General features: G+C 40.8%; 1 protein-coding gene across 1 annotated transcript; it reads left to right on the forward strand.

The window, feature by feature from the left end:
• Positions 1–4,475: 4,475 nt before the first annotated feature.
• LOC308043454 (cytochrome P450 2J4-like) lies at positions 4,476–17,269 on the forward strand (the record flags this gene model as incomplete). Its single annotated transcript, XM_080349588.1, has 9 exons — positions 4,476–4,646; positions 5,848–6,010; positions 7,085–7,234; positions 9,086–9,246; positions 12,114–12,290; positions 14,059–14,200; positions 15,440–15,627; positions 16,280–16,421; positions 17,091–17,269. The coding sequence occupies 9 exons, from the start codon at positions 4,476–4,478 to the stop codon at positions 17,267–17,269; spliced, it is 1,473 nt and encodes a 490-aa protein (XP_080205714.1).
• Between the last annotated feature and the right edge of the window lie 1,972 nt (positions 17,270–19,241).

Below are 19,241 nucleotides of genomic sequence, written 5' to 3' on the forward strand. Positions count from 1 at the left end.
GAGGCAGTGCCCCATAGATTCGGGGAAGACTTACTCTGCAAGGTTGCTTCTGCATGTGAATCCCTTTTTGTATGTCTTCAGATTTTTGCTTTCTTCTTCATTTGGTTAATCACTGCCCTGAAAGATGCTTTTCAGACAGTCGCATCCTGAGGGTCATACCTACGAAGCGTTCATCTTTAATTCTTGTTTTCTGTTTGGAAAATCTTGGTTAATTTCTCCTGATGTGTAACAAATAAAGACATTAAGGGAAGAAATAGGATTTGGCCTTATTTATTGCTAATTATAAAGAGGAATTACAAAAAAAAGAACCTGAGGCAGTCTATGAATCAGAAGTCTTGTGATTAAAGATCTGTGCATTATTTCTCATAAGCCACAGCTGCATTTGTGGAGATAGACTTAGAGATCTCAGTCTGTTGCAGGTTATTAGTGGATTCAGGAGTGAGAAGAAGCTCTAGGACTCTTCCTAGAGAGGCGGATAATATGATCTGAGATAATATTCCCAAAGCCTGATCAGGTTTGGTTTTGTGCGAGCTTGTTGCATACAGCTCTATCGTTGACATCTGACAAGACAGTTCAGGGTTTCACCCACTACAACGTGCAGTAATTCAGCCCTTCAGGTGAAAATAGGGGAGCAGCTTCATAGCCACGTGTGGAGAGATTTCCACAGCACAAGCAAGGGCAAGGACTGCAAGACAAATAACAACAGGGAGCACACACAAGGTGTTGATAAATTGTTTTATGAGTCAACTGGTTGACAAGCAACGGGAGAGCATGTCTTTTCATGACAAGTAGTCTTCTGGTGTTTTTTGCTCTAGATCCTCCAATAATTTATTCAGCTTCTTTTATTCTTCCAGATCTTTAGTGGATTCTTTATCATAGTTAACTGACTTCACATCAGTCAGCATAAATTAGTATATCATGGCCAACAGATGATTTAGCACTATGGAAGAATTATTGAAGACTTTTATGAGTGTGGTGCTTAAGGACTTGGCAAAAGTGGATATTTAACATTTTACTAGTTTTCACTAGCATTAGGAGTACGTTCTTCTTGTATGACATAGGAAGGGGATACTGTATACCAGCACAGGAAGGATTATTTTTATACACTGATTAACTGATAGTGCTGTGGGACTGAAGTCATTATCACCTGTATTTGTTTCAGGTACCTCCTTGTATTTCAAAATAGGTATCACCCAGTCTATAACAAGCAGAGATGTGTGAAATCGATAATCTGCATACCGCATTGTCGTGGTTTAGCCCCGCTGGCAACTAAACCCACGTGTCGCTCACCCCTCCCATGCTGCGGTGGGATGGGGAGGAGAATTAAGAAACAAAAGGCAAAACTTGTGGGTTGGGATAAGAACAGTTTAATGGAGCAGCAAAAGGGGAAAGATAATAATAATAATAATAATAATAATAATGAAAGAATATACAAAGTGAGTAATGTACAACAGAGTAGCCACAGTTGTGTTCCCTAGCAGCATTGCTTTGTATGCATTAATATAAAAAGCTGGTAATGACAGGATGGATTGCAGCCACTTCACCTGCACAAGCAGAAGATGCGGGGGAATAAGGTCGTTGTTGAAGAAAGCAGCTTGAGTCTTTATTGTCACTAACAGCAGTAAGAAAATACCCTTTTGAAAAAGAAGAGATTGTTGGAAAGCTTAAGAAAAAAAGACCAAGAGGGTAAGTGCCAGCTTCTCCCTTCTTCTCTCTGGCAGGGTCTTGCTAATACTCTCAACAACTGCATTCATTTTGTTGTGAAAATGTGTTTAGTTCTGGAGAACATAATTGGCACCAAGTATCATCGTTTCTGCACATGAAACAAAAATCGCTCGATCCTTGTTTCTTGGTTTTCTGAATCTCAACACATGCTCCAGGACCTTCCACATCCCTGGTGTTAGATTGAGTCCCTGCAGCTGTTACTTCATCATTTAGGAAACCGGTTTTGTCGGGAGGGTTTTGGCTGCACGCTGCAATGTCTGGATTCTGCTGAAAGGCTTGGAGAAGTTTACTACTTAAAAATCATCACTGGGGATGAGTTATTGTGTTTAATATGCATGGTCCAAGGAACTGTGCCATCCTAGACAAGTATCTGGAAAAAATTAGGTGGACCCAAATGTTTCAGAGTTTTACACTTGAAAATCTGATGGAAACAAAGATAGCCCTGGAGAAACTGGAGACCTAAGATGGATATTGGAATTTAAACTGAATCTTTGTTGCCTGCCATACAAATATCATGAAACATCAGGGATGGAAGCAGAGGGCCAAATTCCAGAAAAGGCAGGAAATCTTCCTCAGGAAAACACCACCAGGGTAAAGGTTTTAAACACTCCTGAAGTGGCCAGTACAGGAGACATGGTTCCTCATATCAGCTGAACTCACTGGCAGAAATGATGCCAAAGAAATAAGGAAGGAAGAGCTTCAGGCTGGTGTTAGGACTATGACAAAGGATGTGGGTGAATCTCACAAGGGGCTGAAGGAACCAGTGGTATTTGAATACCTGGATTTCTAAGAAATAGCTGATAATGTGCAAATTCAAGGCTGCGAGGCTAAAGAAAGAAAGAGTGATTCTGCTGCAAGGCTGCAGCCCTGGTGCTGATAAGAGACCCGGCCCTTTGCTTCTTCACTTTCCCACGGGAAATGTCACTGGACAAAAATGACTTTTGCTGTCAAGAAAAATAATCTAGGTGGAAAAATCTTTGAATATCTAAGAGGTGAGGGAGGTACTACATTGATTCCAACTGAAAAAAATCTGATCAACTCGTACATTTTAAGTAAATTTTGTAAAATTATTCTGGATACAGGGCAGGTAAAACAACTCATCAGCATTTCTTTTTAAGGAGAATTTTTTTTCCTGTTGAAGTAGAGAGTAAAACTAAAAATAGGTGCCTTGAAACACCAGCTATTTTGGAAACAAACAAAGCTTTTGTAGAAACATAGTCACCGCCTTTCTTGGTTAATAACGCATTGATCAGTTGTGCTTTAGCAGTAGTGAAGTGCGGTGGTTAGAGGCTGATTTACCTGGGGGCTGGCAAACACCAGGCTGCTCTTTCTGGATGAATGAGACTCCTGTCCCAGAGCCACAAATCCTGTGAAACAGTTTCTGTCTCAAAGACAGGGCCCTTTAGAGAAGCAAGCTGATGCACAAGTCTTCTTGACACATTTTCAGTAGATTAGTGAAAACGTATTTCTTTAACAAGCATTTTGCTTTCAGGAGATGGGCATTTTCCACAAGGAGCCATTTTTCCATTAACATTTCAGTAACACGGGGCTGGAACTGTCATTGTTATGTGGTGCCCGGAATCCCTCTCACATGTTTTTCATGGTCTGGTTCCCTGTAAGCTCAGCTGAAGCTGGTTTGTTCGTCCTGCATAGGCTGAGCCTTGGCAAAGAGCCTTGGCTACAAACTGTGTTTATTCTCAGGTTACCCAGTACGGTACACGTCATGACTAGTTCTTGCTGGGGCCCTTAGTTCTGGTTGTAGCTCAAGATTCCCAGTAGGTTTTTCCCATGTTTTTTTTAATCTGTGTTTCATACTAATTATACTTTCTATATGCGTACGCTTTATTTATCTGGCAAGCTTTCTGGTGATAGCCCAAAATAGTCTTTAGGGCAGGGGTGTCAAACTCATTTTCACTGGGGGCCACGGCAACCTCACGGTTGCCTTCAAAGGGCCGAATATAATTTTAGGACTTTTATGCAGGTGAAAATGAGTTTGGCACCCCTGCTTTAGGGTATTCGCCTTTATGTCAAGATTGAAAGGGGAAATTCAGAAGCAGGCAAACCCCTCAGTGAAGCAAGCCAGTGCAAATAGGTTAGAAAAAGAAATGAGGTTATATCTTAAAATTGTCAATTACATTTGAAAGCATAACAAGTTTTGCTTTTTGTATTAAGTGATAGATACTCATCTATGTATCTGAAGATAAATGTGGGCTTTTAACTTTTATCCATTATTGGATGTATGTGTATGTATGTGTACATGGAATATATACAAAACATTTTAAAAACTCTAAGATTTAATATCCACTTACATTTGTATGCTTAATTTGTATGTATGGCTATTGCCTTTCTAGAAGCGTTCATGAAGTATTGGTAGGAGCACATACTGTCCACAATTGTTTCAGAAAATTAGATGAAGAATTTAAGTGGGGATATGTGAATCTACATTGCCTGGAAAATCTTGGCCCTAGTCTTTTAAGAGACCGTTCCTACAAATCCTGTGAACCATATCTGACAAATATCATCTGAATGAGAAGAGGTAGAGGATATGCATCTATTAAATATGCTTGAGCATGAGAATGTAATCAGTGGGACAGAAGGGAGTGGTTGATGATACAGAGGGAGGGTTAGAGGCGGGGAATGATTATTATATGAAATTTAAACTCTTATGAAAGAACTGGTTGAGCAAGAAGCCTTTACAGCTTCAATAGACTATTTTCAATAAAGACAAGCTAGTGAAAGCAGATGCTAAAATGTTGACAATAAGTGAAGTTCTTATAGCCGTGGCTGTATTTCTTCTAATTATGCAGTTTTTGAAGTTGCAACGAGTACGAAGACGGTTTCCTCCTGGACCAGTCCCTCTCCCACTTTTTGGAACCTTGATACAGCTGAACTTTGAGTTTAACCGTGATATCCTCATGAAGGTATTTATTTTCAGATACTCCTGATTGTTTAGAAGTCTTCATAATTTCTCATTTCTCATGTTGTTTGCTATGTGAAAACATCTTCTCTCAAAACTACATTGGTAACATACTGTCATTGTTAACTAGCCACTGTGATATTGCATTTGGTTTGGTTTGGACCAACTGGTTTGATTGGCAAAATAAGAAAAAGATATTGCAGCATAGAGCAGTTTGCCAAGCTAAGAAATGTGGTATTGGAAGCTATGAATGTGTGAAAATAATTCTGACACTTAAGCCCATCACCTGTTAACACTGGATTTGACAAATTCTTGTGAAGCTTGATATAATTTTGGATGGAATACCTCTAGGGATAATATGTCAGATTTGCAGTTAGGGAAAAGAAATACTGTTTTTAAAAAATTACTTTCAAAGCATAGATTTTTAGCTTTCCAAGCACTGGCAGTCTCTAAATGGAGAGTAAATAGATACTTAGGATGCACTATCTGTGTATATGCTTGTTTATATTGACAGGGTCTTTAAAAATACCCACAAACCTTTTGTAGGTCATTTTTCTGAGGGGTCCTGGGCACAAAGACACCTCCATTTCATTCTGTTGATTCTCACAGTGCTTTCAGGATTCTCAATAGATAATTCCAGTGGCTTCTGTCACTGGGATGTGGAGGAGGCTCATCAGTGGTTGTGACCACACGGCGGGTTCAGACAGGGAGTGCAGACACTGAAACGGAATGGTTTTACTCAGGTTCCAGTACTGAAATAGGCAAATGAGCAGGGGGAAAGCAGAAAGTAACTGGTCCAGTCTCTACAACCAGTTATTCCCCTGACATTTCTGTGTTCCCTTTGTGCCACTTTACCAGTACAAATGACAGAAATCCTCTTGAAATAAATTCATGCATAGAAAATACCCTTTATCACGTGAATCATTGTGAACTTAGCTTTGGCTTATATACGGTAATAAAAGCTACTTAATGTTTCTTGGCATAGATCTGTGGCTCTGAAAAGCCGCAATACTCAGGTTTTTCCAACAGTGAAAGCTGGAAGAGAGTTCATCCTTTCTCACAGATAATTGTAATCTTGTGGGAAAGGTGGAGAGCATCATTCAGCCTCAGGGCTAGTCTTGTAATCAGTGTAAAAACAGGTTCATCCTCTGTTTGCAGCGTGTGGGATTTCATCTGTGCTCTCCTGGCTTCTCTCCTATCTGTAGCTGGCAAAAATTCACGGTAACATATTCACCTTATGGTTTGGATGGGCCCCAGTCATCATACTGAATGGATTTCAGGCTGTTAAGGATGGTATGACCACGCACCCTGAAGATGTTTCTGGGAGGCTGGTGTCTCCTTTCTTCAGAGCAATGGCCAAAGGAAAAGGTGAGAATATCGTGCCATAAATATTGCACAGAAACACCGCCTTGACAAATTGCAGCTCTTTTGTAGCTTGTAACCATTTCCGAAGGTACCACAGTGGCAGGGTTTGTGTATGAGGAATGACTGCCAGGTGAACTGTGAAGTATGGAGCGACGAAATAGCCTTTGGACAGCAGGAGGAGGAAGAGACCAGCAACAGAGAAAAGATTCATAATGCCTTGTGTGAAATATTCTCTGTAGCAGATTCAGAGGTGATGAGATGGGGCAGTGATGGGTTGTGCCACAGAGAAGTGGAGGAAGGGCAGGAAAGGGCATGTTTCCTTGACCTGGACTCGCTGCCTCCCACCATTACATTTTCAACTGGAGACTGAGCTTGATGTGGGATCTTCTTCCCATTCTATTCCTTTTATTAATATTTTCTTACTCTCACAGTTGCATTTAGAGATTCAATGCACTTCTGTTTCAACCTCTCTGTAGGTTTCATACTCCCCAACCATACGGCAAATTCCCAGGCTCCTGTTTTTCATGAACACACGCATTGTGAAACAACCTTTCTTTTATTTGAGACCTTTACTTTTTTGAAAGGAAACCTTCAACTTTTCTAATTTTAATTTGTTTTAGTCATTGGTGATTCTTATACTACATTAAAGATCCTGTTAGTACATGTTTATTTCTTCTGAAGATATTTGTCACAAAGCCCAAGTACTGAACTTTTCTGGCCTGTGGACAGGAAATTTTCTCCCTGACTCCCATTTTCCCTTCCTGAAACCATCACCCTAGTCAAGTGAGCTCCACGTATAGAAGAGAGTGGGAAGCAAGCGCTTCAGAGAGCATTTCTGAGATAATTTGTTGTCTTGAATCAAGCTTAATCCTGAAAGTCATCTTATTACCCAGTTAAGTTTGTCCCTTTTATCCCTGCCCCCATGTGTTTACCGGCTACAGCTGTTCCTTGGTGTCTTTGTGTTCATAGGCAAAGCAATAGTTTCACTGTATTCTGTGGTTTAGTAAATATTTTAATGCAGTCTTTGTCTAGAATTAATATTAGCATGATAAAAAGCTCTTCCTTGGATGGATGCAGGGATTATGTTGGCAACTGGTCACACCTGGAAGCAGCAGAGAAGGTTTGCACTGAGGACTCTCCGCAACCTTGGTCTGGGAAAAAGAGGTCTGGAGCATCGAGTTCAAGAAGAGGCCCACTACCTAGTAGACTTCTTTGCAAGCATGAAAGGTATCTCTGCAATAAATACTGGTTCATTTTTGTCATTAGTCTGAAGTGTATGTGTACGAACTTCTCTGCCCTGCCGTGATATCAGGGGCAGCTTTTGTTCCATGAGAGAGTGTGCAGGGTCTTACAGTGTCCATGTGGAATGGACTGAAAATGCTAAGACCCCGGTGCTGTGTTTTCAAACCCAGTGGGAGACTGTTCTTGTTCAAAGTTATTTACAGAACTACTAAAATTAGGAAGCAAAACTGGAGCTTACTTACTATTTATATCATAGAGTGCTTAAAGTGGAAAGGGGTCTCTGAAGTTGGTCTAGTCTAAGCCCTTCTCAATGAAGGGTCAATCAGAGCAGGTTTCTTAGGGCTGAGTCCAGTTGGGTTTTAAATATTTGCAAGAGTGGAGACTTTACCACCTCTCTGGGTAACATGTTCCACTGTTTCATCAGCCCTATAGTAAAAAGGTTTCTTCTGTTCAGACAGGATTTAATGTATTTCAATATTTCCCCATTGCCTCACTTGATACCCCTGAGAAGAGCTTAGGTCCATGTTCTTTACTCCCCTCCATTGGGCATTTACACACATCTAAGATAATTCTCCGAGCCTTCTCTTCTCCAGACTAAACAGCCCCAGCTCTTCCAGCCTCTCCTGCACCAAATGCTTCAATCCCCTAATTGTCCTTGTGGCCATTTGCTCAACTTGTTCCAGTATGTCAATGATCTCTCTTGTGCTGGGGACCCCAGAACTGGACCCAGCACTCCAGACGGTCTCACCAGTGCTGATTGGAGTGGAAGGATCACCTCCCTTGACCTGCTGGCAATGCCTTCGCTAATGCAGCCGAGGATGATGTTGGCCACCTCTGCCTCCAGGGCACATCGCTGGCTCATATATGGTGCTGGTGCATAAAGATATGGGCACGTTCTCAACACTGATGAATTAAGTCTTGTAACACCATTTGCATGAGATCTGTAAAGCACTGACTAGAATCTTGTCTTTTGTCACCATGTTTTATCCTGAAAAATCCAGTCAGGAGTATGTGAGTTGGATTTCCCAATACTGATCATTATGCAAAGGCACAGTAAACCAGGACATGCTGTGGCTAGCACTGTATCTATTAAAAGTCATTAAATCTACCCAAGTCCCATGGTTTAAGAGTTAGGAGAGACTGAGATGTGATCACACATGTAGGAAATAAAAGCCCAGAAAAATAAGTTGCTAATCAGAATTGTGCATTGGGTGTTGGACAGTTGTATTGTTACAAACATAAACACAGTTGTTGATAGTAGTTTATTCTGGAGTCATAAAATAGTCTTCTTGGATTAAGTTTTGAAATAATTGCGTTAAAATTAGTTATCATATTACTGACACTAGTGGTTAAAATTAGTTTATGACATTTTATCTTAATGGAGGTTGTCCATCTCTAACAAGTTCAGGTAAAATATAGTAGCCTTGCATGTATTTATCTCCTTGCTGAAAAGGCTTCCTCTCTTGTAATGGTTCTTCCCTCAGACTCTCTTTGATCAGTGTTCTCAGACATTTCCATGCTCAAGACCTATTTTGAATGTGCCAGACAGAAAAATTACATAGAATTTTTTTCTTCTTACCTCTAAATTTGCTCTATCATATTACAAAATATTTTCTTCACATGGTGTTTCTTTAGAGTGCCACACACTCCTGGGATTATGAGATTGCAGCACAGTTGTGAAGAATCAGTTTGATCCTGCAATTTTGCAAGAAGATTGCTGCTTCTCTGTGAAATGCAATGCTCTGTTGAAAGCTCTTTGGGTAGCCTAAAACATTCTCTCATTTCACTAAAGTAGACAGGAGACATTAAGAGTGACATTTATTATTATGGTTGCAGGGAAACCCCTGGATCCTTCATACCCTCTCATTCATGCTGTCTCAAATGTCATTTGTGCTGTCGTTTATGGACACCGCTTTTCCAGAGAGGATGAAACCTTCCGTGAACTGATTAGAGCCACAGAATATCTATTCAAATTCGGAGGCAGCTTTATTCATCATGTAAGTAAATAATCTGTTTGCTTTCTCTGAATAAGACAGAAAATGAGAAATGCAGATTCAAGAGGTAGCTGTTAGGCGTAGAATCATGGAATCATTTTGGTTAGAAGAGATCCCTCAGGATCATCGAGTTCAACCATAACCTCACTCTAGCACTAAACCATGTCCATAAGAACCATGTCTAAACACCTTTTAAACCCCTCCAGGGATGGTGACTCCACCGCTGCCCTGGGCAGCCTGTTCCAATGCCCGACAACCCCTTCTGGGAAGAATTTTTTCCTAATATCCAATCTAAACCTCCCCTAGCGCAACTTGAGCCCATTTCCTCTTGTCATATCAGTTGCTGCTTGGGAGAAGAGACCAACCCCCTCCATGCTCCAAACTCCTTTCAGGCAGTTGAAAGCATTGATAAGATCTTCCCTCAGCTCCTGTTCTCCAGGCTGAACAGCACCAGTTCCCTCAACTGCTTCTCGTAAGACTTCACCAGCTTTGTCTCTCTCGTCTGCACTGTCTCTAGTAGAAGTTTTAGAATGGGTGAGTGGTGTCCCATGCAGCTTTGCTGGACAGTGCACTACCTCAAAGTGTGATAGCAGAGCTCCATATATCAGCCTTGGTCTTTTGTGTTCATTGTCCCGTGTGAGCACTGTGATAAGGCACAAGCTGATGGACTGCTCCTGGGTCACGTTTGTTACCTGGTTTCTCAACCCCCATCTAAAAGAGATTCCAGCCTTGGGCATCATGATTGTTAAATACTAAATGTCAGGTCTGCAAGCGTGATTCACATGCCAGGTTTAGACACTGTTTTAGATACAGTCAACAGAGAGAAGAATTATTAAAATACCTCAGTGTTTTGCCTGTGGCTACTTATCTCCATTTCCCCTAAAAGAAGTGGAGATTGAAGACTTCCCAGAGAAATTCCACTCCTTTGATGAGTGAGGAGCAGTTCTAGACACAGGCAGTAGAAGACAGGAAAAGCTAAGCCAGCAAACATACCCGTGAGCTCGGCAATCAAAACAATCAACACTCTTAGGAGAACCAAGGACTTTCCTGACCCTAGAAGGGGCCTGCTTTGCACAGAAGCATATTCAAAGTTGGCCAGGAGTTCCAGTTCCACTTCTAAAGTTGTCCCAAACATTTTATGCAATAGCGTCTTAATATAAAACACATAAGCAATCCCTGTAATATAGAGATTTCCTCCCATCCCCCCACCCCATGGAGCAATCTTCTTCTCACAGAGTTAGGATCAAGTTCCATTTTGCCTAGTCTAGCCCTGGTCCTGTAAGTTTTGTGTAGTGGTGGCAGGTGACACCTGTTTTGGGGAAGAAGAATATACCTCCTCTTCATCTTTCCTTCCTGTCCTACCTTTGCTTTAGTCCAATGAATAAGATCCTGTTCTGGGAAATAAGAACAGAGGTTCAAAACACTCCAGAGGGAAGTCTGCAACCTTCTCACCTCCGGGTTGCAAAGGCAACTCAGCATAATGTAAAAAGTGGCCATTGCTGTGTCCGCATCCCCATTTCCTAACTGGATTCCATGCTGGCAGGCACCGAATGGGAAAACTGGGGCCTTCCAGGAATTGAGGAGTTTTGGAAGGACTTGTAGGCAAGAAGTTGGACGGACTCTGTTCCTGTCTTGGATGTTGACAGCTAAATTCCACTTGCATTTCAGGTGCCATAGCAATGGGAAAGCACATGCATTTGAGAGTAGGAATGTGTGTGATCTGGGCAGCCATATATGATTAATGAGACCACAGTTGTACATTAGGCTTCTGAACAGATTTTGGAAGAAAAAAAAATACCGGAGATGGAATTAACAAAAGGATATGAAGTTCTGTGCTAATTTAACAAGGCCAGACTTCTGCCTTTCTGTTATAAGGCAATGATTCATTGATAATTCTATGTCTGGCAAAAAGAATTGATTTTCCAAAAAGACAAAAGTATAGTCTAATTCAGCCAGACTCCAGTGAACACCTAATAATGTGCCCTTCTGTGGTATAATGAGGAAAGTACTAGAAGAGCTCAGCAAAATGAAGACTGAGAAAAGATAGAATTTCTGCTGATAAATAAATCATGGGATTATGTTTCAAGTAGGAAAAGAACTATTCAGACAAAATACACTGCAGGTACAAGAATAAGGTATACAAATTACCCAGGCATTAAATACAGGCTGAAAATCAGAATGAACTTTCTGGCTATCATAATAGGTAGAAAGCACCTATCTTTGGGCCAGATTTTGCCAAAGAGTAAGAGAGAAGGATAAGATTAATCTGGTTATGTCAGCTAACCCCTTCTTTTCTGGATGAGAGCGCTCAAAAAAAGTCAGGCACTGTTTCCCAGCTTTTTGAGGCTTCAGATGTTTCAAGTTTGATTGAGGGCCCTTCAGAGCTCAATGAGATTACTGAGTTCGTGTGCCAGCTGCTGGTAGCCGGCCCTAGTTTTGGGTTGTTACAACTGCTTTTGCGCATCCTGGTGAGCACAGTCTGCACAGGCTTTGCTTCTTCCTTCCCGGTATTCTCCACTGGAGGGCAGGATCTCACTTTTAAAATGTCTGAATATAGCTCGTTGTAATTGAATACGTGACTTGAATAATTGAATAAATGAATATAACTCATTCTAATTATAATCTTTCTAATTTGGCTTGTGGTTGAGCTGATAGTCTGCGTAACTTTGAATTTTACCACCAACACAGATAGAAATTGTATAGTGTATTGTCTCACAACTTGAAAACATAAGCATAGTCTTTGTCAGAATATTTTACTAATCGTGCCAAACCCACATACTAGCATGAATATTACCTTCTCTTTTTAGTAGGCCTAAAATGCATTTTCTAGTGATAGAGACTTTGTGGTGCCTCTTGTGTCCCTCCCGCAGCTGTATGAAATCTTCCCCTGGTTGATGTGCCGTCTCCCTGGTCCTCATAAGCAAGCGTTGTCTTGCTACGAGGTCCTGAGCTCTTTCACGAGGAGAGAGATCAGACTGCATAGGGAGCGTGGGGTGCCAGATGAACTGGAGGATTTCATTGACTTTTACCTGGCTCACATTGAAGAAGTAAGTATTTGCTCTGCCTGATCGTCCATTCATGGTGAATAAGGTGAAATGGACCATTAAATCATCCACTCTGAGCCTTACTATCACAATCTCTTACTTTTCACGGACATTCTAATGTGAATCCAGGAACCATGGACTTGCTAAATCCTTTCTTATTATTGACATGCCACGGTACTTTGCAATCCTTTTGTTAAAGGGCAGGTTAATATGTGGCATTTTTTTCTCATTGGCACAAGTTACAAAATAATTTAAGGCCTCCAAGAAAGAATACTGAATTTCTAAGTGGACCATGAGGGAACTGGGAAGGTGTTAGGGAGACAGAGTGGGATGTTCTGGATGGGATATTTGGCCGGTAAAGTTTGTCAAGAGAGTTTGCTGAAAGGAGACAGTTGGATTTTGAGAGGATTTTGTGGGGAAATAATCTAGGAGTCAGCAGAATTTCAGGCAAGACTGGGAAGAACACAGTGCCAGGCTCAGTGAAGTTTCAAGCAAAGTGAACTGGAGCAAATAAGGACATTGTAGATGGGAATCCACAGGGTTTTGAAAGGCTGTAGGAGACTTGCATAAGCTGTGAGTGGAGACACATATCACTCCCTTCTCTAGACCTTACCAGGATCGTTTTTTCTCTGAATTTCTTGGGAACTGGATCCCCCCGCTAATCCCTGGACTAACAGATGCACTTTGCTTCTGTGACTCCTTCTACCTCCACTTAATCACTCTTCCTTTCTCCTCTTCTCCACTGCAATGGGCTATATTCCTCTACCTGTTCTGCTTGGCAGTAGCAAGAAAAAGGAGGAAGCGACAAGATGAGACTGGTGTTAGTGGGGGCTGACAAGGCAAGGGAAGAAGGGCTGTTAGCTATTTCTGTCAGCTGGTCCCTCAGTCTTTTAGCAGATGTTTTAAGAACACTTCATACTGCTTGATTTTTTTTTATTATTATTGCATGGAACAAAAGCAACTACCTCGTGGAACTCTGAGGATGTTGCAACTGTGAAACTGTCATCATCATCCAAGCTCGTAATTCCATCAAATAATCAAATCAGATCTCCTTGCCAAAATCAGTTTTCCATGCTATAATAAATAGTATTAACTTGTATTTCTAGCTGGTAATTCTTTATTAATTGATTCCCATATCAGCTGCTGTATTTTCTCTATGTCCAGGCTGGATATCAGCCTAACTGATTTCTAGTTCATCGGATCCTCTTGTTTTAAATATTTTTAGACTGATACAATATTAACACATTTGATCTTCCAAAGTGTTTAACTGCTTCTGAAGTCATTCTCTGCTGTTCTAAGATTTATGAGACTTGAACATCAGTGGACAAGAAACTGTTTGAGTGAGCTCTTCTGGGACTCTGCTGGGTAGAAATCCTCCCAGTTTGTTCATTTAAAAAATTGAACTGTCTGTAATAGATATTCAGGGGCAATATAAAAAGATTCGATGATACTACAACAGGGGAAAAACATCCTGCCCACTTTCCAGTTGCTCCAGTTGGCAAAAGAAAGGTTCAAGACACATGAGCATAACCTTCCTAAATTTAGTTCATGAATTCTCCCAAACTATAATATTCTTTCATAGCACATACATACATGTCCTTACACTGGTAAGAGATAATCACCTCTGATGTCTAATATTATTTTATCAGTCTGTATTCTACTATAGGCAGAACACACTGCAGCTTGGGACCAATGATAAAATCACATTGAAACCTATTCTGTTTTTTCCAACTTTCATATATAAACCTTTACTTCTTCTTATCATTTGCAGTCCAAAGGTGTACCCAGGTCTACATACAATGAAGATAACATGATTTATTCTATAAATGACCTTTTCTTGGGTGGATCAGAGACAAGCAGCACTACTTTGAACTGGGGTCTGCTCTATATGGTGGCAAATCCAGACATCCAAGGTGAGTAGATAAGCACACCACAAATATCTTTAGTGCAACAGCCAAGTCATAACATTTTCATGGATCAGAGATTTTTCCTAGATACCAGTGTATGGCTAGAGGTACATGGACCTTTTTGTATGGGTAGATCTGTGCTAGGGAGCACCAGTAGATCCGGAATATCCATGTGCAAGCTCTTACAGCAGTCACAGGCTGTATTTAAGCTTCTTGCAACAGAAATTACTCCAGTCCGGAGGAGAATTTGATGGCTCATCTGTTAGATCTATGTATATTTAAGAAGTTTATTTTTAAGTCTAGCTTTTAAATAACCATCAGTCATTTTCATAGAGCACGAAATGAAAACCAAAGAAAGAATGATCTCTTACGCTGGATTACAGAAATCTCACTGTTAGATATCAGAATGTGTGCAAATACCCACAGGAGAACAGATTTTAAATTAAGGAAGGAGATGAAGACAAGAAAAAATGACTCATCTTGTAGCTATCAGACAAGAAGGTCTACTTAATCTTGTGTTATTGCATGGTAATTATCACCTAATATAATTAAGGTTGTGAAAGCGCTGACTGACCTAAATAATTTTCTTTATCTAAATATTATACCTTGCACAGACTTGGGAAAGCAGGGTGTGTGCAGAATGATCCTTCTGAGTCATACACGGCATCTAGACTCTCATAAAGAACTGACACCAGTACATCTGTCCTCATTTAATTGGTGGCTTCTTTTGCTACCCGTTGATACTTTCGCCTGTGTTGACACCCAGTGAAAATGTTAGGCTGTTATCCAGTTCCATCATGTTTCATATAGAACCATTTCCTTTTAATAGGAATTAGGCTTTATAAGGGCCAGATTCATCTGGCTTAAATTCCAGAGAGCTCTGAACTTAGTGGTTCTAACTGGCTGTAGGTGCCTGAGACATCTAACCAAAAGAAAATACAAAGATAAATCAGTTATCTCTTGCATTTAAGTTTTAGTAAGGCGACTCTTCAAGAGTTTTAAATTTTTGAGCAACAAATCCCTTTTCTTAATCTACAGTCAAGGAATTTCAGACCCAGAAGTAGAGCTCCCACATATTTAAGCTGTCGGGCCACCCTGCTACTTTTATTTCTATTATAAAAGTTACTTACATTTTTTACAATAATTTTGTTGCTGTCTTTGTAGTTCTAAAGTGTCTTTGAAAATGGAATTGGTAAAAATATTGGATACATTTTTGCACCTGAAATTGTGACTATTTCTCCACAGAGAAAGTGCAGAAGGAGCTGGATGCCGTGCTGGGTCCTTCCCAGTTAATCTGCTACGAGGATCGGAGAGAACTGCCCTACACAAATGCTGTGATTCATGAGATTCAGCGCTTCAGCAACATTATCTCGGTTGGCATGCCCAGGGTGTGCGTGAGGGACACTACATTGCTTGGCTTTCCCCTCAAAAAGGTACAGACATGGTTTCCCAGTCACTACAGACCTTTCCTGCATCAGTAGAGCAAAGTGTGCATTAAATCTATTTGTGCCAGGATCTTGTTCTCAACAGCAGCGGGGTTGGATACCTCTGCATCATAGTCTGAATGGAAAGGAGGACAAGAAACCATCTGCCAGGTTGAGCTTAGTGACGCAGCTCTTGGGAAAGGGTTATCAGCAACTTTTAGCAAGGGTTTCTACAAACCAATTGAAGACAAAACCTCAGAGGTTGATATTGAAAGGTGCTGTGATTGATTTGTGCTGATAAGCCATCGGAAAGATTTCTGCCAGATATTTTGCCTGCAGAAAGCCTATAAAAGATCCAGGAAAAAGCATGAAGCAACTAGCCTTCATCAGAGACCGAATCACAGAAACTTCTAATATTAGAAGTAAAAATAGGTTTAGTGCAAATAAAGTCCTTAGTTTCTAGTGACACGGCCACTTCCACTGCCGGGCTGGGACTGACATTCTGAAACAAAAAGACCTTGTGTTCCTTGACGTTCTTATTGGGGAAAGGAACATACCTGTATAAAACTCTGAAAATAAACTGGCACTGGTCTCGCCTGGCCGGTTCTGCCTGCTGGGGGAGGGTTGGCAGCCAGATCTGTTAGTGCTTTTCTCCTTGCAGGGCACCATCGTTCTACCAAATATCGCTTCGTCTTTGTATGACCCAGAGCACTGGGAAACACCTCGACAGTTCAACCCTGGTCACTTCTTGGATAAGGATGGAAACTTTGTGAGCCAAGAAGCCTTTTTACCGTTCTCAATAGGTAAATGGACTGACAGCACAAACAGTTATGGTTTGGATGTGGATTGTAGAATTAGATGTTTATTAAAACTCTTGGTCATTTATTTTAAACTTCTTTTAGAAAAACAGTTATAAAATCAACATGATTAATATCAGTAACATTTCCCTATCCAACTATAAACATTTGTTCTACTGAACAGATAATAACATGGAAAATCAGAGAGGTCCTGACAAATCTGTACATCTAAGTTACCCTACTTTTGGAAAGAAATTCTCTGCTAATGACTATGGTTATTGACTTGGGGAATACATTTTGACACCAGACATACATTTAGAAAGTACTTGCAAGCAGCTGTGCTGATGCTTTCTGCATACAAAACTAGAGCTTGACATCTTCCAGGAAGATCAAGTCCTTAATGTTCATTTACACGACTGAAAAAATTCCTTTAAATGAAGATGGGGGTTTTTGAGGTAAATGAAGCAAAGCTCAGAGCAGAAGGGCTGCACAGTTATCTATAGCTGCAGATAGGATTCTTTAAAGGAAGAATTACATTAAGTTTTATGTCACTGATTGCATTAAGTCCGAAAGAAATTCTGGACTTATCAAGAAAATCTTTGCTTTGCATGAGGATGAATCCGATTGCTTTTGAGGTCAGGCTGACTCACTGCCCTTTCCCTCTTCGTTCTGCAGGGCACCGTGTGTGTTTGGGGGAACATCTAGCGAGGACCGAGCTTTTTATTTTCTTTGCCAACCTGCTGCGGGCATTCACCTTCCAGCTCCCCGAGGGAGTGACAAAGATCAACACAGAGCCCATTTTGGGGGGCACGCTGCAGCCCCACCCGTACAGGATTTGTGCCATTCCACGCTAGCGTGGACGCGTGCAGTGCGTCACAGACCATCTACTAAGCAATCTTATTTACTTTTGTGAATGTATGTCTTGAGACCATACAACATTATTTTGTCGTGGATATGAATTTCTGCTCCAAAAGCCACCTTTTGTCTACAGTAGGTAATTTTGGTCAGATCCTGTTATCTGCTTGTGAAGGGGATTTTGTGGTTTTTTTATAAAAGTTCATTTGTTCTGGAGCAAACCATCATTCTCAGCCATAAAGGCACCACGCAGTTGCTGTTTAGCCTGGCAGATTTAAATCTGGTACACTAGTGAGCAAATGACAAGATCGACTGGCAGACTTCAAAAATCAATTCACTATCTCTGAGTTACCCTGTTTCCAAAAGCAATGGAGTTTGGAAAAACATACCTGGAAAATTCTGCCTCTTTGTATTAATGTCATCACTCATAACATTTTAGGCAACATTTTGTTGATGGTTACTAATAAAAGATATGAAGGAAAAACTATCAGTTGGTTTTATTTATGGATGACTTACAGTTCACTGAGAATTTCTACATTTGATGCAGCAGAATATTTACATCTGCCAGAGGACACCTGGTTTGAGTTCAGTAGAGAAAAGGTGCAAGCTGAAACCTGGTCACAGAGTGAAGATACAGAGAGACAATTTCTCTTAGGGCAGAGACTTTTAATATTTAAAACTGTGCCAAGTTAATTCTTGGAAAGTCATTTCTAACAGAGCAACTATTTATACCTGTGGGTCGATTCCTGTCAACATCAGCCCTGGGTGGTCGCTACAGCAGGTGCAAGGAGCTCCGCCAAGGAGCAGTTTGGGTTGAGGAGCCTGCTGGAATTACAGCTGATGGCACATTGAAAAATATGCATGGAAAATGCTGTAGATACTTTTTAATCACCTCAGAAGTTCAGTGGTTTACCTGAAGCTACAAAGGCTTGTCCTGTACACAAAGTACTGGTCAAATTCAATGAAAGAGCCTATAATAGCAGAAAAGGAAAATCTTTGTTTCTGTGGCGAATATAAATTTGTATTGTCTGGAAAAGACTTGTAAAGTGTAAGTGAACTTGTCCTTCATTAATATTCCTACTTCTGTGAGAAGGGATAGGTCAGCTAAACAGATGATTACCTGTTAAATCAGTTATCACTAGGTGTCAACTGGTGTGTGATTGCGATTAGTTTAGACAGTTTACCATGAATCACAAATTTAGACCTGTCTCATTATTTCTAATTCAACAGCTGATGGAGCACTGCATCAAAATAGTAAGCACTTGATATTTAGCTGTTATTAAATTAAATGGCAGAATAGCACTAGTGAAATATGGAAGATCATGTCATGACATTTTATTTGACAGAAAACTGTGTGCCCTGTTAAAAACTGATGTCAAAATCTCTGTGAATTTGCATATGTGCACGGATAGATAAGGAAAAGCAGAAAATGCTGTTATTTGGGAACACCGGAGCTGTCATTGCTTCTTAAATATGATGTTGGAAACATCAGTAGTATTCCAAGCATTAACGATATTGTTGCATGATGCTGTCACTGCTGATGGCCACATGCTTCCCCAGACACCTTTCCAAAAGGGAAGCTCACAAATAGGAAGCCTGCCCAGGAGGGACACATGGAGCTGGAGCAGAATGAGTTGCCTGGATCCAAACCAGTGGCAGTCGTCACTTGTCCGGATGCTTGAGAGGAGACACTCAGGGTGCTCCAGAGGAAAACTGTACCTCACATGTAGGTAGGTTATTTGCGCGTGGTTGTGCTAATGTCTATATGTGACAGGAATTGCTCATTGGTGACTTTTAATTCCTTTGTGCAGAGAAGCTTGGGAGCAGAGAGCCCAATGCACGAGGTGTGGCAGCACGGAGACCGCACAGGTATGTTTTTTAGAACCTTCACGTTTCTGTTCTCACCTGACTTATTTTAAAAGTGACGTGCTAAAGTTTGTGTTCTAATAAAGCCTGGTCTTTTTCAGCTTA

The sequence above is a fragment of the Nesoenas mayeri genome (genome assembly GCF_963082525.1).
Source record: "Nesoenas mayeri genome assembly, chromosome: 9".
Classification (NCBI taxonomy): domain Eukaryota; kingdom Metazoa; phylum Chordata; class Aves; order Columbiformes; family Columbidae; genus Nesoenas; species Nesoenas mayeri.